Here is a 23846-nt window from a genome sequence, read left to right on the forward strand (position 1 = left end):
ATGGCTTTGGCCGGGCTGTGCTCCCTGCTCGCCGGCTGCTGCCTGGCTGCGGGCAGCGGCCCCGCTGAGGCGGCGGCGGAGGCGGCGGCCAAAGAGCTGGAGTGCAAGCTCAAGAGCATCACGGTCTCGGCGCTGCCCTTCTTGCGGGAGAACGACCTCAGCATCATGCACGGCCCGTCGGCCGCCGAGCCTAAGCTGCTGTTCTCCGTACGCAACGACTTCCCTGGCGAGATGGTGGTGGTGGATGACCTGGAGAACACGGAGCTGCCTTACTTCGTGCTGGGTGAGCCTGCGGGCAGCGCCGGTGCGCGGCGGGTCACCTCCCCTCCCGGCGGCGGGCCCCGACCATCCCCGGCTGCGGGGCTCCTCCCTGCGGCACCGGCGTGCGGGTCCCCTGCGGCTTCTCAGCCCCGGTGCCAGTTCACCTTGCTGCAGCATCTCGGCCCTGGCCCTGGCCGTGGCACCCGCTGCCGTGCTGCAGCATCTGGGCCCGGGTGCCTGTTCACCCTGCTGCAGCATTTGAACCCTGGCTGCAGCACTGGGCTGGATGCCATGGAGATGCTGCAGGCCTGGGGTGCTCGGTGCATCCCCAGGTTGTCATCTGCAGAGCTTGTCCCCAGCTGAGTGCATGGCCACTGGTGGCTTGTGCTGGCAAGAGGCCCACAGTCTGCTTCCAGCGTGCCTGCCTGGAGGTAAGGGTTTCTGCTTTGTCTGCCCCTGAGCAGACAAAAGTCACTTTTCCTTCAGCCTGGTGGAAAAACACTCCAGTGCCCAGCATTTCCCGTCCTACCTGCGTATGCTGACTTCAGTGTTTCTGCTCCCAGGTTTAGGCTTTGGCCTGCTCATATGGTCCAGGTGGTTCCCACCTCCTTTAGCCAGACCTCTGCATTTCACCCACTGCCTGAGGCTCATCTGCCCAAATTTGATGGGCTTTTTCAGTTCCCTTCCACAAAAAAACCCAACAATTTGCTCCATTGTTTATGCTGGGATCTGAGCAAGGCCTCTGCCACTTGTGAGCAGGGATCTTCCCTGCCGCCTGGAACAAGTCACTGAGATTTTTAATTTTAGTGACATTGGTACAGAATACCAGTTTCCTACCACTGCCTGCGCGTAACCTCCTGCCCTGGGCAGATGCCACTGTTACTTTCCTAGCAGCCCCTCAGTGGCTGTGAACACCTCCTGCAAGCCTTGTCCATTTGCTGCAGCTCTTGCAGTACCTTGGGTGCCATTTGCAGTTTCTAAAATACCACCCTCGCTGGCACAAAAATGAGGCACTAGTGTGTTGCTGTGTGTGACATTGCTCCTCTGTGCCACCCTTGTATGCAAGCAAAGTATAGCAGTGACCCTAACCTGGTGGGTTGAGTCTTCTCCCCAGCACTTTGTCACCTTCATTCATCTGTGTGCAAGAAAGCCCCCGATCCTGGGTGTTTTGTGGGCTTTAGGCAGTGCTCACTGCTGCATGGGCATCCCCCTTTTCCCATGGGAAAGACAGAGGCAGGTGTGTGGCTTTTGATGCTATAGGTGGGGAGGTAATGTCGGAATACCCTGGGCTGGTTCGCACGAGGCTGGGAGCTGTGTGGGGAGGGGGCAGCAGGCTGTGTGGCCCCCTTGTCTCCTGGTCCAAGCCCCGTGCTGCGGGTTGCTGCGGCGGAGGCCGGAGAGCGTTGCTGTGGCAACAGGGTGGCAGTGCTGCAGATGCAGGGGGACTCGCAGGCATGGCCGCCAGCCTCACGCCACATTGATGCTCAAAGGCAATGTAAGTGCATGTTCTCCTAGCCGCCTTGGGCCTGCTCCCATCCCTGGTAGGCCCTGGGATGCTGCCAGTGAGGAGCATCTGGTTAGGGATGTGTGGCTGTGATCTGATGGGGGTCCCTGTGCATAGCCCCTGGCTGGTACTGCAGGGATTTTCCCCAGGATTTTTCAAATCCATGAAGTGTAATATGCTGGGCAGTGCAAGAAAAGACCCGCCTGCACGGACAGTCCCTGCTGCACCCAGGACTTAAACTGATGATGCTGGGCAGGTGGCTGCTTTTGCCTCCATCTCTTACCACCACCAGGCAAGCACAAGGATGGCTGGTCCTGTGCCAGTGCACCCTGATGTGCCTGTGGTGGCCACCTGGGACATTGGTCCCCAAAATCCTGTGGGTGCATGGGGCTGTGCTGGCCCTGGCGCTGAAGGGTTTGGCCTGTGGAGACACAGAGGTGATCCTAGTAAAATTTTTCCCACCTGGGATGCTGGGGCTTGGAGCTGGGCTGGCAGGAGGAGGCACCTTGTGGGCCCCTTGTTTGCCAGGGTTTTGGCTTGGTGACTCCTAGGAAATACCTCCCTCCCTTCTGTGAGAGAAGGGCTTGCTTGGAAGCTGACCTGGCAACTTTGCCATGTGTGGGTATTATTATTGCTGTTGTTGTTGTTTTCATTCTTTGCCATGTGTGGGTGTTGTTGATTTTATTACTCTCCTGGGCATTGCTTTTGCATGGCAGAAGCCCTGGACTGCATAGAAGTCTTGCAAGCATGCTATACTCAGTGAGGACATGGCCATGTCAGGTTGAACTGGTGTCAGTGACTGTGTTTCCCCAGGCCCTTGTGCCTGGGTTGGAAAGTGTGTTTGAGCATTATTCCAAGAACCTGGGTTCACACGGTGCTGATTGCACCACCTCTGTCAATACCCAGATCCATTAATTGTGCCCACCTTGTTGAGTCTGAATGTGTAATAGTGTATCAGAGTGGTGGATAATCCGCACACCCGTGTCTGTGCCTCTGACCCTGGAGTTGGGCAGCTGCTCCTCCTCTCAGTGGCTTTTGGTCCCAAGGCCTGTGTACAGGGAAGGGGCTCACGGGTGGAGGGGAGCTGACCCACTGGTCGACAGGAGCTTGGACCAGACCCCAGAGCAGTCCCTCCAGGCCAGGGAAGGCCTGGGTTTAGGCTGGGAGCACCATGAAGGGTAGGTGGCAATGCACAGGTGCTCCTGGCAGTGGCACCTTGGCTCTGCCACATGGGCTCTTGAGCAACTCCTTTGAGATCACTCTGTGCCTCAGTTTCCCCCAAAGGGAGTGGGAGCATGCGGGGAGGTGGCTGTGGCACTGTGGCAGGGGAAGGGGCAAGGGGAGCAGCCAGGAAAGGGTCAGGATTGGGGAGCACAGGGGTGGTTGGGTGTCATCCCCCTTTGGTCTGGCTGTCTCCTCGAAACTCCCCTAAATAATTCAAGTGGTTGCAAGCTTGGCCAACATTCACAGAGTCTGGTGTATGTGATTTCCCCTGCTTTGGCGGTACCACTCTGCTATGGTGGTCCAGCCGGACATCCTTCCGGTGTCAAGGTTTTTCCCCCAGCTAGAGATGTGCTGGGGCCTTTGGAGAGCCACATATGTTGCTTGCTAAAAATAAAGTGCCAGGGGTGTGTGTTGACCTGGGCACCCCAAAACTGGCTGTCACTTCCAACCCCGATGAATTGCTCCAGTAACATAACCAACTTAATGGTGAGTGTGGAGGTTGTGTGCATCCCCTCACTGCTGGTAGGTGATGTGTCAGGAACTCTGATGGACCCCTCCATGCCAAGCTCTGCTGGGGTTTGCCTGTGCCAGCAGGGATGATGGGGACCTGGGCGGTCTCCTGCCTGAGGGTCTGCAGGGGTTAGTGGGAATGTCACGTGGGGGACTGGCATCCATTGCCTTCATGCATTTGCTTCTGCTCAAGCTGTGGCTTGGTGGAGGGCTCAGGGGAATGCACTTGCCTTGATCTGCTGCCCACAGCTTTAGCTTTGTGTTTCTCTTTATCCAAGAGAGTGAGGCATTGCTTGCTGCTCACTTCCCGTGCACCATTCTGCTGCCAGAGGCAGTTGTGTTAGGTGCATTTGTGCTCAGCCCACCCAAACATGCAGACCCTGCAGCTGATCCCATGTTCCTCCAAAAGCAGAGGGATTTGTGTGATTATTACCCCTGGTGTGGGAGGAGGGAAGGCACTTGGACAGGGCTTTCATCTGCTTCGTAGCTCCCTTTGCTAGCAAACAGAGTGTGTTTTAATTGCACTTGCTCCTGCCTTGTGCATGTGCTGCCTCTCTGCCCGTGTTTGCTCAGGAGCAGTTCGGCACACGTGGTTCCCATGTGTATTGCCTTTCAAGCTTGTACCCATAAAAACCCACGCTGTTTTATATGCGTGTCCTCAAAGGGACTCTGACACCATCCTCCTGTTTTGCTGTGGGTTATTTTCCCACCTCCTGAATTTTTGGGAAGTGAAGAGGGTGTGGGAGCAGAGATGGGGCTGTTTGCTGGTGCGTGTGGGGCTGACTGCATTTAAAATCACCCTGTTTCATCCTGCTTTAAACCAAGGAAACCTCGATTTGAAATGATTGCCTTTCATCTCGTTTTGTGTTTGTTGCATTAGTTGTATTTTCTCCTAAAGGGAGGCAACGTCTCAGTGGTGGGTGACCATTAAGAAATGCTAATTAGCAGTTCAGTATTCCCTGTCCGCTAACCTTCACACCCCCTTCTTCCTCACTGCTTGGCTCGGCAGCATCCAACCGCATTTGATATGTCATTAACTGGGTTCACACTCCTGCGGGCTGCTAATTTTTCTGGGCCCCATCCTTCGCAGGTTATAAACTGGCAAGTGGGGTATTTATTAGCATCTTGGCTTCCCGTGGCCCCATGGGCTTGGCAGAGATCTGCGATGCAATTAAAGAAACACATGAAAGACGGTGCCTTTGACTCCTTTGCCTTCTCTGTAATGAACAAGGTAGTTGAAAAGTGAAGTCTTAAAATACCTTTTTGTGTGTAAAATCGACTTGAGGAACTAGAAAGCGCAGCTGATGGGTTGAGCCCATGCTTTCTGGGCACTGGATAGTTCGAGGTCCTGAAATACCAGATTTTTGATGTCCTCTTTCTGTTTCCTTGAGTTTGGAGGAACTGAAGGAGCTTTTCCTGCCCCACCAGTTTCCAGCCCAGCTGCCGTGCCCTGAAATGTAGGCAGCACAGCCCCTCATGCCCCAATTCCCCCATTCCCCATCACCTTCAAGGGATCCTTGGCAGCAAAGGATGGTAGAAGGTTCTTAACTTCAGTGACTTTAATAGATTATCATAAACTCAGGCCTTAATACAAGCTGTCATGATTTCAAATTATCTTACTTTTAAATTAAATAGATCCCTTTTTAAATACAAAATCAATTCTCATTTTTTAGAGGGGTGAGATTTTTCAAAGGCACCGAGGAGCTGGGCATATTTAACTGCTCTGGAATATCTCCTCAAAATATCTAATCAATTTTTTTTTTGTTAAATCCCTGCTAAGCTCTTGGCTGTGCTGGCTGATGCTCTGGCCTAGACTCCCCTGGGTTAATTACGGGATAGCATGGTGGGTTGTGGAGATATGAGACAGTTCACTGCAGTGATGTGGGCTGCTGCTAATTGGGGTGATGGGCCACCAGCATGCCTGCCCACCCTGGCTCTCCTTCCGGGCTGCACAGGGAGGCAGCGAGATGTGACACCCGTCGGCTGTCATCCTCCATCCCACATGTCTCCCCACTGCTGTGGACTGTGGGAGGTGTGTCCCCCCATCTGCCCTCAACCCCCAGCTTGTAAACATCTCCAGAGGAGGGAAACAGGAGCCAAGAGGCTGCAGGGCTGTTATCCCTCTTTTCTCCCACTTCCACATCAAGTGAGAAGTGTCCCATTGGGTTTTGGTTGGGATTGCTTGGCCCTATTTATCCCTCCTGGATCTGGGTGCTGGCTAGGGGTCCCAAAACTGGTGGCACGCAGGGCAGCTCTTTGGTCCCAGCTCTCTGTGGTAGGAAAGCGGTTCTTGGGTCTGGCTACCCGTCCCTGGCTTGACTTAATTTCCAGGGGAGGCGCTGGCACCCTGGCATCACTCCCAGAGCACCCCTTCCCCATCACGTTGCCATCTCTTGAGACTGGGGCACAGCAGGGGGCTACAATGGGGCTGGTCCCACCATGGGACCCACAGCATTGCTCCAGTGTGAACCTTGCACCTGGAAATAGGTGTAATGGTGAAATAATGGAGCAAATATTAAGAAATTCTTAAGTACCTAGAGAACAAATGAGTTAAATTATACCAGAGGAGCTCAATTGCCTTGCTTAGATTGATTGAATTGCTAAATGAGCCCGACTAATGGAATGGAGTGGATATATCGGACTTTTACTCAAGATCCTGAAATAATTTCTCTAATAAGATTGTGAGCCATTAATTGAACTTGGCTTTGATCCTGGGCACTGTCACATGCACTGAAACCCGGTGCCATGATCTATGTTCTAATGTGTCTGGCTGAGAGGGTGGCCACCGGCACCTCCCCACTGAGTGGCTTGGAGGGTGGCCAGGAAGTTCACCGGGGGGTCCCAACACAACCGCAGCTGGGCTTGTGGTCAGGAAGGGACCCCAAAACTCCCTGTCTCAGCTGCCCTCCTGCCCCTTGGCAATACCCACCCTGGCAGTGGGGTGTACTTAATTCCCCTCTGCTGCCAGCAGCTGATTGCCTGGCTGGAGTCCTAAACCCAGTTCCCATTTCTATGGGGAGAATTTGAGATGGATGCTTGGGGTTTACATCTATTGCAAATCCAGGCGTGCCACCTTCTTCCTGCATCCTCCTGGAGTGATTGCTGCTGGTGGTTGGACGTTGTCAGTAGCATCCAGAGTGCTGTGGGCTGCCTGGTCTGCCGTGTGAGATGCTTGCCACCAAGGCCTGTGGCCCTGCAGAGCTTCAGGAAAGCAGAGAAGAACCTGGCCTGGAGCACTTGGTGGGATAGGACACTCTCATCTAATAGGGTTTGAGTGCAACCTCCTGGTGGGACCATGTTCCTGCTGTTGATCTTGGCCATGCAATGGAAACCTCACCTCTCAGCATCCCTTTTCCAGCTGAATGATGGGGCCAGAGTGGATGAGGTGATCTGCTCAGGGCCACTGAAGCACTGAGAACACCCTCATGCCTGGTCACACTCCCTCCTCCAGGTGATGGAGCCCAGCACCAGCTTCAGCTCTGATCAGGGGCAGCCCTTAAAACCCAGAGGCTGGGGTGGAAAATGCTGGAGGAAACTTGGCAGCATCCCTGGGAGGATCACAGGTCCTCCATGGCCAAACTGGTGGTGACCGAGGCTCGGAAGCGAGGCACAGGGTTCACATCCCCATCCTTAGGAACACCTTGCCCCATGCTGTGTCCATTGCTGACAGTTTGCGGAGATTTTGGTGGTACGGTGGATGCAGAAGCCCTCTTGTATGTTTTTTCTTAAGAAAGGAAAAAATCCTGAGGAAAAGGGATTTTGTCTCTGGGAACCCGTTGCCACAGCAACCGCGCATCCAGCTGGCTCCAGCGGCAGCAGGGCTGAGAGGGGATCTCACTGACCCAGAAAGCAGTTGGGGGAGCGGCTGTGGGGCTGCTTGGTGTTTCAGTGGTGGGTATCCAGGTCTGGCAGCACCAGGCAGGGTGGGCAGGAGACCAGTGCTCAGCCAAGGGAGCAGTGTGGGTCCTGGCTCCCTCTTCCATCTGGTTGTGCAGATTGATGCTCCCAGCTATCTTTATTCACTCCCAGCCTTAATTTCTCAGACTGCATCCAGGCAGGGATGCTCATGCTCCTGTTCCTGCCCTGAGACCTGTCCCAGTTTTGGGGACCAGACTGCCTGTGTGGGTGCTCCTCAAGGACCCCCAAAGCTTTGCAGCATGTGTTGCCCTCCTGGAGTTGTCTGTGATCCCAGTGGTTGAAGAGACCCTTTGGCAGCCACACACCTCCCTGATGCTGCTATCTCACCTCTACCCTTCTCTTCCCATGCTGGTGGTGTTTGCTCCTGGGCTGCATCCCATTCCCTACCAACACAACAATCCTATTCTATTCTATTCTATTCTAGTCTATATTATATTTTCTTTTTGAGTGCTTGCATAGCCACCTAATGGAGGCTCTGAACTCATCTGTCTTGGAGTCCTGCTGCAGAGTGGTCCTTCATATGAAGGAATTTTTGCCTGGCAGGATTAAGGCAGCCTCTGGATGGTGACGCCTCTGTCGTTAACACTGATGTCCTTTAACTTGTAAATTCCTGGGTTCTGGCTTCTCTGCAGCCAGCCTGGCTGTGGCCGGCAGCTCACCCCAGGAAGCAGCACTCTGGAGGCTGGGGGATTTCTCCAGATACGGAAAGATTTTTGATTTCCAAGTTCTGGCTGCCCTGCCACGGCTTAACTCTGGGAAAGCACCAGAGGAGAGCTGGTATTTCTGATCCTGTTTTGCTGCCCTGCAGTGAAGGGACAATGCTTGGGATCAGTGCTCACCCCACGGCAGTGGTGCTGGGCTCTTTGGAGTCTGTTTTGGGATGTGGTCTAAGCTGACCCCATGATTTGCTCTGCTGTGGGGCTTTGTTTGCTGGTGATGGGCTTAGGCAGTGGTCTGACCTCTCCGCTGTGTCCTGTCTGCAGAGCCTGAGATCTGCTGAGGAACAGGCAGGGGCTTTTTTCAGTATTTATAATTTAAGGGACGTAAAGAATCTTTAAGGAACCCCCTAACTGGTGGTGGCACATCAGTCACAGAAGGTTTGGGTCTGTGTTCCCCATGCAAGAGGAGAGGCAGTCCTGGCTGGTGCTGAGGCATTTCAGTAATTAGGATGACTAACGAGCATAGCAGAGCAAGCAGTTATGAGGGATGCAGAGAGTTGGCTTTGCTCCCACAGGAAGCTGATCCAGCTGAAAAGTAACCTGGTGGAGGAAAGGAGTTGGACAAGGGTTGAAGAAAGTGGTAGGAGGTGATACGGAGACCCTGGTTGTGCCGTTGCTTGAGCACATTGCTTGTAATTGGCCCAGCAAGGGCTGTGTTGTCAGGAGCGCTCCCCAGATCGGGTCTGTGGTCCAAGAGAAACCATTTCCTGGCTGCCAGTGCCTCCATCCCCATGTCTTTGGGATGGAGGTCCGCCTGATGGACAGGGGAAACTGGGTGCAGGCAGCACCTCGACCTTGGGTTCTGGGAGCAGCACCCCCCAAAAGTGGGGGTGCGGTTCCTCTCTCCTGCACTCCTACCTTCCTCCCCTGACAAAAAACCCAGCTGCGATGTCACCGTCACAACACACTGGCTGCCTGGGAAAGCAGATATTAGCAACCCTGAAATATCCCAGGGACAGGCTCTTGTGTGATGGGAGACGGTTACCATGGAAACCTTCTTCAAATAAAAAAAAAAAGGAAAAAAAACCCCCGAAATTTAAAGCAGCCCTTGTAGCTCAGAGGAACTGTAGACCTTATTATGGGTTTTGGCACACCCCGCCCCCCCTTTTTCTTTTATTTGCTCCAGCTAAAAGCTCCAGGAGACAAGGCAATTAGTTTGAACATCCCAAGGGGAGCGAGAGAGGGAGGGCACAATGCTGGGGACCAGCTGCCTAGGCTGGTGGGCTTCTAGTACTTCTCTGTGTGGGTGCCCAGCAAACACCCAGTGCCTTCTTTTAATGGGATTTCTCCAAAACGGAGGAAGAAGCAGGGTGTTATTTCAGAAGATGTGGGTTAAGACTTAAAAAAACCCCTTCCTAGTGCTGTAGGTGGAGGGCATGGGGGGTGGGTTGGTGCGAGCAAAGGATTCAGAGCGTTGCAGGAGGGGTGAGGATATGGGAAATGAGTACAGGGCACAACTCCAGGATGGGGGCAGGCAGCTCAGCGCAGGTCAGGGTGATTTCTCTTTATGTGTGTGGCATGAGGAGGTAGTGCCTTTTCTCCTATCAAAAAGGGCAGTGTCCTGATTGGGGGGCTCCTGTGGGGATAGGTTGAGCTGTCCAGCTTCAGCGGGAAGGGGAGATGCCTGGGAGACAAGACAAATTTTCTTGCCAGGGCCAACTTTGTAGCTGTGGCCCCAGGGTCCCAGGAGGGCCAAGTCCAGCACAGAGCAGAGTTTAAATTGCTGTGGTGCTCTCAGCCCATGTGCTCCCCTAATGATGTCCCCAGTGTCTGTAGGCACTGGGAAATCTCCTGGAAATGTCAGGTTTGGACTGGAGAGCCTGCTGTGCTTCCCACTGCCCCGGGCTGGCCCCAGGCTTCCCTGCGCGCTGCTTTTGTGGTGGTGGTTGTGCTGGTGTGATGCTGTTTTCCCATCCGAGAGCTACACCTCCCCAACTTCTGCTTTATTGTTCAGCCAGAAATAGCTGGGCTCTGGCTTTTGCCGCTTTGGGAGAGCTCTGCAAAAGGGCAGTGATGGGACTTGAGAGCCACCACACTGCATGCTTTCTTGCTGGCAAAAGGGACAAGCCAGAGAGTTCGTTTTTGCAGACATGACAGGTACGGCCTGGGAATTTGGGGGGAATTATAAATGTCTCTGTTGGCCCATGAGTGGGGAACTGCAGGGATCTCATCCTAGCTCATGCCAAGGAGCACCTTTAGCTGGGCTGTGATGTGAGTCCAAGCATCCACAAGCAAGACAGTGCTTGAAACATCCTTCCAGGGTAAGATCAAACCAATTTTATTAGCTGCTCAGCAGAAGTTGCTCTCTTCCCAGGTGTGCCATGCTTCTGGCATGCTCAGACCTGATGGGCAGAAGAAATAGCACAGCCACCTTTGTGGATGGTGGAAGTGCCTGAAAGCTAGGGAGGGGAGTACATCCCATGCATCTAACACACTTAGTCAACCTTGGATCTGGCTTCCACAAGTTTTTGTTATCACATTTCCCTTTTTTCTTGCTTGTTGAGCAAGGCACATCACTGGTTAACAGCAGGGGGACTCAGCCTCAAGCTGCCATCTGAGCATCCCTCAGCAGTCCCCCCATGCCTGCCACCACAAACTGGGGTGAAAAGGTGTTGCACGGGCACTGGAGCTGTGGGCTTAACAAGGGATACAGAGGTTCCTGAGATGGACATGGTGCAGGTCTCCCCGTGGGATACTGGTGGCATGATCAGCCTGGGCTGGATCTGGCCTCCTTGTAATTAAAACTCAGCACTAGGGGATGAAGGGTTTTTCATGTGCTGTGGGATGAAAGGCAGCATGCATGTGAAGCACAGCCATGCCAACAAGGTGATGCAGGGCGGGCAGGAAAGGATGGTGGTGTGGTGGTAAATACAGGAACTTGCAGTTACCTGGCACTCATAGTCTGGTAGAGATCTTTGCTCTTGAGATATGAAAATGCAGCTCATTCCTCACCTTAATTTAATGTTGTTTGCTTACAGAGATGCTGCTTATTCACTAAAATGGGATGCTGCTTCCCTTTGGCACAGGGGGAGCAAGAGGCAGCAGCACAAAAATCTCCAGGTCATGGGGGTGCTGTCCTGGCTGGGCCAGAGCATCCCAGCTTCATCCCTTTTTTCCCAGCCATCTCAGATTTCAGCACCGGACTAAGAAAATCAGTAGATTTTCTCCCTTTTATTTTTGTCCATGAGAATGCAACGGAACTTTCTGTCTGTGGTTGTGATGTGGGGATTTCTTTTTCTCTGCCAGGGGGTGAGCCCTGCCTGAAAAAACAAGCAGGTAAATACAGGCAGGGCCGTACTACTGCGTGATTGCATTAAAGCTGATGGGCGCTGAAACCAAAGAGTGATGTTACATAATTTGGACTGCAACGCAGAAGTGCTTGCTTAATTTTTAATTATCCAATTGCTGCATGTATGTAGTGCTTGGTCTGGGAAATGGAGCTGGCCCACAGGCACGTGCAAGGGAGCTTGGCTGCCAAAGACAATGGGAAAGCCTTCCCTCATGTTCCTGTCCCTCCCGGCATGGCAGGAAGAAATGTGTTCCAGTGGCACTGACACACACAGCAGGAGCAGGGCTGGGCTGCAGCAGCTGGGAAGGATGCTCTGCGGTCACCCCAGGGAGCAAGGGGTGTCCCATTGAGCAGTGGGAGGACGAATGACAGTCTGCAAAGGTCTTTGAGGTTTCTCTGGCTCACAGTGTTAGATAAAGGGAAGACATTGTGGTTGCTTTGCATCCAGATTTCTTGTAGCTGCTGGTAAAAGAGCCTTGAGTGCCTCCTGGGGTGGGTTTGTTGGGATGCAGGAGAAACGGTGAAGGAGCTGTTGTAGACCTCAGCTGTGGAGCACCGTTTCTTCCCCTCCCTATTTCTCTCCCTCTTTCAAATCCCCACTCTGCACTTTGTGTCCTTCCTACAAAGGCAGCCACCTTGGAGCAGCTTAGGCTTCAAAGTTCCCAAAATAACAAAGGTTAAAATAAATTAAAAAAGAAGAAAAAGGAGAGTTCCTACAAGATCAAGTCAGTGCCCCACTTGCACCTGGGCTCAGAGCTTCAAAGTGGCTGCAAAGAGCCCCCCATGGCATCCATTGTAGGGCATCTCAATGCTCAGGTTCCTGTCTTTGTCTTCTTAAGTCATGGGAGTTTTCACAGCAGCCAGGATAAGGCCACAGGTAATTGCATCCATTGAATGTGGTGGGGGGCTTACTGCTTTTGCTGCCCATGGGGGCAATCTGGAGAAGATTACTCATGAAGGAGAGGGACATGGTGGTTGTGGTAATGTGCAGGTTGGAGCAGGTGAGATTGGTGTCCTCTGATTAGGCAGGTGGGCAAACAGCTCCTAGCAGGAAGGCTCCATGCTTGAAGTGGTGCTTTGTGCCTCTGCTGGCTCCACTGATTTATATAGATCATCAATATGACAATTATATACACCTGCAGATTTAATTACCTCCATTTTTGCCAGGCAGTGACAGATTTATACCTCTGTTCAGTTCCTGTAAATCTGAAACAAGCTTGACTAGACCCAAAAGCCCTCCCATTGATCACTACGTACTGGCTGGTCTCTGGCCCTCTTGACAAGCTCTTCCTTCAAGAGTGATAAATTCAAGATGCACAGTTAACTTTTTTCCCCTTCTACTTTTTTTTTCCTTTTTTCCCCCCTTTCTTCCTGTTATCTTTCAAAGCCTTTCCACAAACTTGAACACGGGACTTGAAACCAAAGCCCTAAGCACTGAAGACTTTATGACATTAGGCTGCAGTCAGCAGTAGCCCACGCCTGCCTTCTCTATTCCAGTATAGGGCCACTAGTGGGGAGTCATCCTGCTGCCAAGGCCAGCATCAATTCCTCCAGGAGTAGTGGAAGGAGGAGGAGGAAGACCACCTCTTAGAAAAACTTTTGGCCCTGCTGGTGGCAGGAGAGTGGACAGGGCTGTTTTGGTCCTGTTTCACTTCCTGGGAGCGCACGCTCATCCATCCGATGTCCCAGAAGACCAAAAGGTCCTGGCTGTTCCCCTAGGAGATGAGGAAAGAGTGGTTGCGCTCGTTTCCTGTGCCAAAATAATGTCTCATTTGCCTGACCTCTTGGCCTTGGCACAACAGGCACTTAAACAAATTAGTCTGCAGGAGCAGGCTGAAGTTTACCCTTGAAGTGAAGTCCATGTCATCGCTGTAATGCATCCCCCTCGCCTCCCCCTCCTGTCCCAGCACTGCCGCTGCCTGACCTGCCTGTACGATATGCTCCAATGTCTTGCTAAGTGCCTGGCAGATGGGCTGGAGTGGCTGGCCATTACCTTCCCTGCCAGCCCACAATGGATATAAATAGTGCTTTGCCTTCCTGTGAAAATCGCTGTCTGGCTTGGAAAGCTGAAGGTAATCTTGGCAGATGTCTTGGGTCTGTAGGGTCTGATGGCACAGAGGGCTGGGGTTTGGAGAGGGGGAGTTGCTGCCTGGGTGTTGAGAGGCTATCTATCTCAGTGGAAGTGAGGTGCCTTGGGGTCTCCTTCTCCCAGCAAGGCTGTGCCTGGAGGAGCAGAAGGTCTCGGCTGGTCCTGAAGGGACATGTGAATGCGGAATGCATCCTTGAAGGGTGGCCTGGATAGCACCTAGCTGGCTTTGTAGCCATCTTCCATCCCCAAGAGACTGGGCAGTGTCGGGGGAAGCAGTTTTGTGGTCCATTGGCATCTCCAGCTGTGACAAGTTGTTGATAATTGTCAAAAATGTTAAAAACACAGCATATATAGCATGGACCTTTCCCTACAGGCAAGGTTTGTGCTGCAGGGATTTCTTTAGCTGGGATTTACTTCTGGGCTGTCTGGCTCAATAGCTGCTATTGGCTTTGTCTCCCCTGAGTTTGGTTTGTTTCTCAGCGCTTTCATACTTTATGGTGGATGAAACAGAGGCTTTTTTTTTTTTTCCTCAGTTTTTACATGCCTAATTCTTGCAAAGCAAGAAATAATGAATAATCATTGCCTTTCCCACTGCTCCACTGGCTTCATGATTTTATAGGCTTTTATCATGTCCATGCTCAGTTGTTTTCCTTTCTGAGGAGTCCTAATGCAGTTGGCTTCTCCTCTCCATAAAGCCATTCGCAGTATCTCATCTTCCTTGTACCCCTCCTGTGATCCTTCCAAACTTTGCCTTCTCTGTAATGAGATGGCTGACCTGAATACTGCTTGTAGGATTTGACATCAGCTTGCTTTCACCAAGTTGAATTTCACCTGCCCACTTCCTTGCCCACTTTCCTCCAGCACTTCACAGCTTTAGCTTTGAGGAGACTAAATTTAGCGTTGGTGACCAACTTTGTCATTCGCCTCCTCTTCTAGAGCATTTCTGAGCAGTTGAGGTCCTGACAAAGATCTCCGTGGGGCTTCTTGGTAACCTCCTTTCATTGTGAAAACTAACCTCTTACTAGTTTCCCACCTGGTGGGCTTCGAGAGGACGTTCCCTCTTATCCCAACCCCACTTCAGCACTTTGGGAAAATTTGTGGGTGGATTTTGACAAGAACTCTTTGTAATGAATCAATCAAACTGGATCACCCTTATCTGCTGGCTTAGAGTGCTGAGTGACCCATGCGCCTATCATTTCCTCTAACAAACTTTCCAGGGCAGGAGTAGAATTTTTTGGTCTCTAATTTTCATGATCCACAAGAGCTTTTTTAAGAGATTGGGGTCTCCTCTGCCAGGTTTTGCTTCCCCAGTTATTCACCCTTTCTGAGTGATAGCTGTTGTGTTGGTGGAGTTCTGCAGCTGGCCTTCTCTGCTGCTCGGAGGTGAGCACCAATCTGGGATGAGGGGTTCATGTTCTCCATCTCACTGATTTGCTGGGAGGTGATTTAGCCAGCACAGTAGTTTTCCGTGGCTGATTCAGAGCTTCTTCATCATTTGGGCTCTTTCTGTAGAGATCTGGGTTTCCCTCTGGAAGGGGTGAAGTGGTAGCACTACAGGTTGAGATATCAGCTCCAGGTGTGGTACTTTCTGGGGTTTATATATTTGTAGGTTGTTGCCACACATTGTCTTAAGTTTGCTTTTGTTAACTGTCATGGTGTGGGGCTTTGGTTTTTCTTTTTCACATGACCATGTCTCCCAAGTGTCGATCTGGAAGGTGAATTTGTCTGTCTTCCCCCATCTCCTCTACAGTACCTGGTTACAGCAGATGGGACCAAACTAGCAAACTAGGAGTGAAAATTAAACAGCAGCGAATATCCCAGTCTACATTTTTTTTTTTTTCTTTTCCCCATTATTGGTCAAAATTGACAAATGTGGTGGAAAATAACTGTGGAGAGAATGTCACATAGGTGTGGTTGAGCTTGGCCTTGTCCACGGGGAATAGCAGGGTATGTCGCTTTGTAAGGTCAGCACCTGCAGAGCAAATTTGGTCAACTCAGACCCATTAATGATGAATCAGTGTCCTTCACTCTGGACACAGCTGCGTGACACAGTGTCACTCCCAGAGTGATGGAAGGTTTCATTTTAAAGAAGGGACTGGACAAATTAGGGCTGTGGCATATTCAGGACAAAAATTCCTGTTCAAGGCTACAGCGTGGCAACAGCTTTGAAATGTAATTCCTTGACAACCTTCCCAAAAGCAAAGGCACCCTATGCTCCAAGGAGAAACCTGGTTAGCTGTCAGCCTTGCTATGACAGCTAATGGCTTCATGTGTACTAACCCCACGGGCAGTCATGTTGGGATGGTCCTCTCTGACCTAGCCAGAGAGTGGATGCAGATGCAGTGGATGCCTTTTCTTTGAGCCTTTAGGTTCTCCCATGTCTATGGAAATTTTGCCTAAGGTGCTCTCTTCCATGAAGCAAGTTCCTAGTAGATATAGTGAGGTTTGTGTTTGCCAGTATGGAAAAGGTGGATTGTCTTGAAAAGGCAAAATGACCTACAGAATGAACTGTTTTTTCCACCTGAGACTGGAGATAGGGAGAAGAATGCAAATAAAGTATGTCAGTGATGAATGTGACTTTTTTTTTTATAAGGACTCATAAAAACATGAATATTATCTCATGAAAGATGCATCACTAAAACCTTGGAAGTAAAAACGAGTTAAATATCAGGATATGTGTTTTGACATCTGAATTGATACGAATCAAGGCCTGAGGCCCCGACAGAGAGTGCGAGTGGCTCATGGTGGGAAGATGTCTGGGGTTACTTCAGACACTGGACATCCTTGGAGGAGTGCAAGGCCAGGGCTTGCTTTAAGCTGAGTTACAGCCCTTTAAAGAATGTGCAAGGTTTAGACACAGAGCAAAAGCCTTAGCTAATGGGGAACTTAAATAAGAACATAGTCAGGTTCTGGATGGAAAATAAGGCAGGTTTAAATGTTAACGAGGAAATACAAGTCCAAGTCAAAATCTGCTGTATGAAATGAGTCTGCAGAGACTGGCATTATGGCAGAGTTCATTTGACTAATCGGAGGCGTCTATTAGTGCAAAACCCTTCCAAATGGAAAGGAAAATTATTTTGCCTTTCCTTTTTTTTTTTTTTCCATCAAAATGCTGGTGAGCAGTTTTAAGGAGAGTTTCTGTCTTTGTGTGCCACAATGTTGGGTCCCAGCGGGAAGATGAGGATAGAACGGATCCATATCAGTGCTGGGCTCTGAGGCCACAGTTTCAACATGGCACCAAGTCAGGCACAGAATTGGGCTGTGACAGAGCTGCTGCCTTCCAAAACTGGGATATGCAGAGGTGTTTCCTCCAGAAGGACTGGTTTGGCTTTGGGTGGGATGGTTGTTCCTAGAGCAATGAGGTTATTTGGGGTGATCAGTAATGAAGAAGGTATAAATCCACTCACCTCCAGCAACTTCAACTGGACTTTTGTCCTCTCTTTAGTTTGCTCCTCTACAACCTTTTCTTCCCCTATTCCTTCCCTTGCAGATGGTCTGGGAGGGGAGCAGCCGCAGCCGTTATGTTGAAAGCATCAGGCTGGGTCTTCGGAGGCTGCTGCTCCTGTAGGTATGAAGGACCTGGGCCTCGTTTGATACCAGGTGAATGTGGCACAGCCTAATTAGTGGTCTCTTACTGTTATTAACCCCTGACTCAGGTAGGCTATTTTTTAACAGAGGTGCAAGCAGTTAATACTAGTGCTAATGCCTTCATATCCAAGCCCTTAATGAAAGCCATGCAGGGACCAGGCCTATCATCAATATCTTTCAAACTTTGAACTTGAAATTATCCTCTCCCCTCCTGCCTTTTCCTGGGGGGAGGAAGCTGGGGGGAGCTTTCCCACATCCTCTCGAGTCTCCTGGCCCTGTGGTATGAGCTGGCCATCAGGGCTGGCACTTGAAATCCATGGCAGAGCTGAGTCCCTGTGCATCCAAATAAATGGCCCCAGCTGGCTACACGGGTTACTGTAGCATCTCCCACCAGATGATGAGATGTCTTCTTGGACAGCAAGACGAAGATAAAAGTGGAGTGCATTGGACTGGGAGAATAGAGAGCAAACAGATGCTGTTAGGGAGAAAACTTGGTCTTGGTCTTGGTCTTCTTTTTGTCTTGGTCTTGCTTGAACCAAAATCCAGGAGAACTTCACAGACACAGTAAAGCATTTATATGTATAATTTTTTCAAGCAGAAATGGATGTGATAAGGGCAGTTAGTATGTTGCTAAGACCTGAGAGAAGAAAAACAGGTCCAAGGATGAAGCTTCCTCATGAAGGCACTGCCTCAAAAGCGTTTGCAGGAGCAGGGATGGTGGAGCAGTGTTTCCTGCTGTGTGAGGAAGGGTCACAGCATGCTGGTTTGGGGTGATGGCGGTTGGTTTCTGAGGTGTTTTCCTCTGTTTCTAGCACTTCAGACTTGTGTGTGGTGCAGCTGCAGGGTCACGTTGTGATGTCTGGTGGGAGAAGGTAATGTGCTCAGGCTCTGTGGATGGATTATGCTCTTTTAAAACAAGAATTTCTTATCTTTTTTTTTTTTTAATACATTTTTCTTTTTTAAAATAAGCCTGTTAAAATAAATTTGAAATTATGACAACCTATTTTAAGGCTTAAATTTACTATAATCTATTAATCATTTAAATAACTTCCATCAAGGAGTCCTCCTCAAATATTAATGAGCTGAAGGGTGCTGCTTTTTCAGTGATATGTCAGATCAAGGGAAAACATCTTTAACAGTAGCTTTCTAAATGTCACAATGTCATATACTTAATATCTATTATTTTCACTCTTTACAATGGAGAAAATGCTGGTATTTACATTTTTCCAAATGTCAGTACAGTGAGTTCCTGTTGTGCATAAAAAGCTCTTGCCTTAATTACTCCTAATTTCACGTTAGCAGGCAGGCGAGGGAAGAATATTTTCTTACATTTGAGCTAGTTCATTTGAAGTTGAGAAGCCATGGGGAGTTGGGGAATAGGGAAAGCTTGTTTTCCCCTTTCAGCCCATGAATAAAAACCAGGTGGGAGAGGAGGAGATCTGCTTTTTCGAACCCTCCCGGCTCCCAGGACCAGCTTTTCAAAGGGGATCTGTGTGCTTGAACACACAGCTCAGCAGTTAGAGGGAATTTCAAAAGTGCTTCTGGCTTCCTAGCTGCTTTAACTCCTCTCAGTTTTGCTTCCCAGTGGCATCAAGGAGAGCTCAGCATCTCTCTGCTTGGGACACTCAAAGTGCACTGATTGCCATCAGAAATGTGGCCGTGTTGAGCAGAAACAATCTGCCAATTCACTCACTGCGGCTAATGTTTCTTTTGATTAATCAAATCAGTTTGGGAGGATGAACCTGGTTCCTGATGCAGATTTCCTCCCCCTCCCCAGTAGCTAGCTCACTTAAGGCAGCCTAATGAAATTAATTAACAGTAAATTTAAAATGTTGGTTTTTGGCACTGTAATTGAACTCCAGTTTTCATTTGAAGGCAGCATGAAACAAGCAAAATAAAGATGACAATTTACGAATCAAGACAGGCTCTTTCCCATCAAAATGGATGGCTACAAATGGGATGGAGCAGACAGGTCTAGCTGGACCATTCCCACAGGGCAGAGACAGGAGGGAAAGCTGTGTCTCGCCGGGAAGCTCATCATATTTTCAATCATCATTCCAAAATATGCAATTGAAGCTTATATTTTCAGGAAAAAATAACTAACTTGCAATGCAAGGCTCAAGCTGATGGCTGAGATCTATGTGGTCTGAGATGGTGATCGAAATGAGTTGGTCTCAGATGGCAGTGGTGGTTAAAACAGTGCCCATCTCTCCTAGAGATGTGCTGTTGTCTCCTCCCTTTTGCTAAGGCCCTTTGCTGTAGGAAGTCCCTAAATTTTGGAGTCAGCCAAATGAATTTGGTTTGGTTTGGCATTTAGTGTCCTGTGGCATGGGTCATGTTCATGTCCTTAGCTGTTCCTTCTGCTTGGGTGTCCTCTGCTGCTGTCACTCCTCAGCCCAGTGTCATGGTTTAAACCTAGCCTGTAACTCAGTACCACGCAGCCACTCACTCACCCCCTTCTTCCCCCCTCCTTGGGTGGAATGGGGATGAGAATCGAAAGACTGTAAACCCCATGGGTTAAGAACAGTTTAATAACTTAAGTATAATACAAAACTACTACTGCTACTACTCCTAGTAATAATAAGCGAAATAACAAGGGGAGAGAATATAAAACCGAAAGGAGAAAGGAAAAAACCCCAATAAACACAAGTGATGCACAATACAGTTGCTCACCACTTGCAACTGATACCCAGCTCGACCCGAGCAGCAATCTGGACCTTCTGCGTAACTGCCCCCAGTTTATATACCAAGCATGATGTGCTGTGGTATGGAATACCCCTTTGGCTAATCTGGGTCAGGTGTCCTGTTTCTGCTTCCTCTGGGCTTCCCGTGCCCCTCCTCACTGACAGAGCTTGAGAAGCTGAAAGTCCTTGATCAGGGTAAGCGCTACTGAGCAACAACATCATTGTGTTATCAGCATTGTTCTCCGACTGAAGCCAAAACACAGCACTGCAGCAGCAAGTAGGAAGAAAATTAACTCTATCCCAGCTGCAACCAGGACATCCAGATCTATGCCACTGCCCCCAAACCCTGAAGTTAAAGGTAGTTAGGGGAAGTCAGAGTGTTTGGGCGGGAGGTGCAGGTACATCTGCAGATCTCAGGGCTGAGTCCTGTGCGGGGAGTTGTAAAATATGGTTGAAGATGGAAAAAAAATGCACCCTGATTACAGCCAGAGCTGCAGGTACAATTGCAGCCAATGGATGTTTCTCTATTCACAAAGGATGGGAAATATTTTCTGTCTGCAGTAACTTGCAACATCGTCCCAATGATCCCATGAGTGTAACTGAGAAGCCTATATCCTCTGCTCCCCATGGCTTGTGTTGTGTTTAACACGAAGCATGTGGGTGAAACCCATCCAAATTAGGGCCGGAAGGATGCTGCTGGGCTCCCCAGCTCTGGCCCCAAGATGCTGTCAGTAAGTGCTTTATCCCTGCACTACATCTGTCTTTTTGCTCTCTTACCAAAATGTGTAAATACAGATTGAATTCTCCATCTCCACCTTTTTCTCCATCACTCTTGGCTGCACTCTGGCAGCATCTTTACACCCTGACAGAGGTTGGCTTTAGTGCCAGGAGTCAGGATCACATGGAGTTTTCAAAGCTGATTTTCTTTCTTTCCTATGTGGTTGCCAATCCACATCTGGATTTTACCTAGAAACTTGGTTTTACTCCACTTTGACCCTTTGGGCTGTGGGTTGTGTAGGGCAGTAATGGTGCTGGCAGGAGGTGACTGAAGGAAGCCTGCTGTGTGTGTCTCTTAATCCCTTCACCCATTTTGGGGGAAGAGGTGAACGTCCCCCGTCACCCCTCTCCTCCACATTTCCTGTGTGACCAGCTTTGCTTTTGCAGAGATCTCGGGCAACACGGATGACATCCCACTGGTGCGCTGGCGGCAGCAGTGGCTGGAGAATGGCACGTTGCTCTTCCACATCCACCACCAAGACGGGGCCCCCAACCTGCCCGGCTTTGACCCCACAGATGAGCCCCAGACCGAGTCGGCAGAGGAGGAACTGAGGATCCTCCACATCTCTGTCATGGTACGTGATGGGAAGGCAGCCCCTCCTTAGGTGTCCAGAAGCCTGCAGAAAATATAAGGGCCATGTATTTCCATATATTTCCCCATCTGGGTCCAGCTGACCTAGGACTGGGAACTGAGCCCACATTTGGGGGCTGGTTAAGATGCCCTGGACACCTCTCTAAACCATACTGCATTCAGGGTGCTTTAACATTGGGCTGTTTTAAACCTCTCCCTTAATTTGCATCGCTTTACAAATATGTTTGCAAGAGTGCCTTTATCCCTGGGGAGCTCAGGGCTTTGAAGGTCTCAACCACCTTAACCCAGGGTTAATTCACATTGACTTTGTCCGGAGCCCTTTGCCCGCTGGATGATGCCCGGTGCGTGCTGCTCTGGCACACGGCGGGTGTCACGGTGCCACTGGGCACTGTCACTGCCACTTTTATCAGTGCTGTAGCCCTTTGGCTGCGGTTTCACAGCATGCAATAAACAAGAGCATCCCATGTGTGGAGACTGCACACATCTCATCCTCCCCCCAGATATGTGGGGATGAGGTTTTTACAGTAGAGAAAGGAGGGCAAGGCAGAGATCTGCATGTCGCAGGTGGGTCTGTGGTTTATTGGCTATGTTTTTTTGTTATGTTGGAAAAAGTTTGAAGAATCCAACAATTTTTGTGCTACTGGAAGATAATTAGCTGGAGACAATGTGTTGCCCAGGCTGCAAACTGGCTGTTTAATGGTGCCTACCTTAATGAGAGCGTCAATAGCTCTTCCAGATTGCAGCCCCAGGCCAGGTTTCTCCTCCATCATTTGTGCTTGATTAGTCTCGAGGAAAAAAAGTAATCACTGGCAAAGCCAACCCCAAAAACATTTTGCACTGTTACCTTATTTTATTATTATCCTTTCCCAGCTGCCTCTGAGAGGGTGCATCACTCCAGGAGAGGCTGGCCCCAGCCTGCCACTGTGGTCTTGGTCTTTGTGGGTACCACTGAATCCCAAGATTGAGTCCTGAGACAGGAATGCCTGAAACAAGGCTTATTATAGAGCTGATGAAAAGGATAACTGCAACTCATTGCTGTCATACCAAAATGTGTACATACACATCGAATCCTCCCTCTCCCCCTTTTTCTCCATCACTCTCAGCTCTGCTCTGGCAGCATCCTTACGCCCTGACAAACAGAGTTTGGCGTTTGTGCCAGGAGTCAGAATCACGTGGAGTTTTCAAGGCTGATTTTCTTTCTTTCCTGTGTGGTTGCCAAGAGAAGTGTGAGCAAGGGGCTGTATCCATCGTGACAGCAGACCACATGCGGACCATGAGAGAAGCTCTCCTGCACCCGTCCAGAGCAGAGCTCCTCTGCAGCTGTCATATGAGTGCTGGGTGGGGGGAATGAAGGTAGGATGAGATTTCTGTGCTCCCATGAAGGGGAATGGGGTGTCTGAGGTGGTGCCCTGACACCCTCCAATGAGCAGTGGTTGAAGGGGACTCCAGCGCTGGGTTTTATCCTCTTTTAGAAACCTCTTGATATCTCAAGTGGCCACACGCAGCTTTTCCTCAGGGGTAGTTTAAGCTCTCAGGCTATCAGGGTAGAAGAAATTCAGTTTCAATTGAATAACGGGTCATTTTTGAGAACCCAAATCAGCAGTTCTAAACACATGCTCATCAGCCTGACTTGAGCTCCAGCTTGGTCTCCCTTGTTTATCAGCATAGGTGTATGGCAGAGCTCTCTGGTGTTTGGGGGATTTAATGTGCCTACAGAGGGCAGCCAAGGAAAGCCAGAAATGCCCTGGTATTGCTTCTACCTGCTTCTGACCTCTTCTGCAGCTGAACCCTTCCCAAGGGTGATAGAGAGCCATGACATGGGTGGCCATGTCAAGTGGCCATGTCAAGGATGGGGCTAGCCCCACTTATTTATGGATCAGAGGAGCTCAGAGGGATTTGAACATGATACAGAATAGGGCCCTGACTTTACCACTAAAATCCACAGTATACACATGTCCAGTCACAAATCCAGTGACAGTTTTCAGCCCCTATGGGAGATTGCCCATCTTCTCAGCTGCAGGCTCCTGGCTGGAGAGATGCCATGAGCCAGCCAGCCCTCCTCCTCTGCTGGACTGCTTGTCTCCTTAATCACTGGAGCTTCTTTGGGTTTTCTTTTTCTTAAGAAAGGAATTTGTAAGTAGCCTGGGAGGGTGCATCACAGCTCCATTGCCCTGGGAATGAGAGAGGGTTAAACCATAATCGCCATGAAAGCTCCTTTTCCAGCTGCCTCTCCTGCTTCTCATTCAATAATTCGCTTGGTGTTTTATCCCAATAGAGCAGATTATTACTGTTATTTTATTTTATTTTATCAAGATCACCTATTGCATAGAAAAGAGAAGGGAGACAAGAGGCACGGATGGACACGGAGCTCTTAGCTGGCTCTGCATGCTATTATTAATATTAGTAATATTACTAACATTAGTATTATTGGCAGATGGGACATAAAGTTCAGCTTGGGCTTTTCTCTTACTGTCTCTATCTGTGTGCAGTGATGATGTCTCTGCAGGGGGTGACCTTGGGGATGGTGGTGAGGTGGTGGGGCTTGGTGCAGTTTCTGTGTCTGCCCATGCTGCGCAGGAGCTTTTCAGTCTCTTCCCCCTGGCCGTTCCCCAAACGTTTCAGTCATCCGGCTGTCCCGAGCCTTGATTTCCTTTAATCTGTGCTGTGATTTCTGCAGGATACCCTGGGAAA

At 50.1% G+C, this 23846-nt stretch overlaps 1 protein-coding gene across 1 annotated transcript in view; it reads left to right on the top strand.

Moving 5' to 3' along the window:
* The window catches only part of ASTN1 (astrotactin 1), a gene marked incomplete at both ends in the record, with an annotated part of 51731 nt that continues 27885 nt past the window's right edge, over nucleotides 1-23846 (top strand). The window contains 2 exons of the mRNA XM_080623739.1: nucleotides 1-283; nucleotides 20951-21138. Of these exons, the coding sequence (XP_080479865.1) occupies nucleotides 1-283; nucleotides 20951-21138 (471 nt within the window). The remainder of the gene's footprint in view (nucleotides 284-20950; nucleotides 21139-23846) is intronic.

This window comes from Psittacula echo (genome assembly GCF_963264785.1).
Source record: "Psittacula echo genome assembly, chromosome: 7".
Classification (NCBI taxonomy): Eukaryota; Metazoa; Chordata; class Aves; order Psittaciformes; family Psittacidae; genus Psittacula; species Psittacula echo.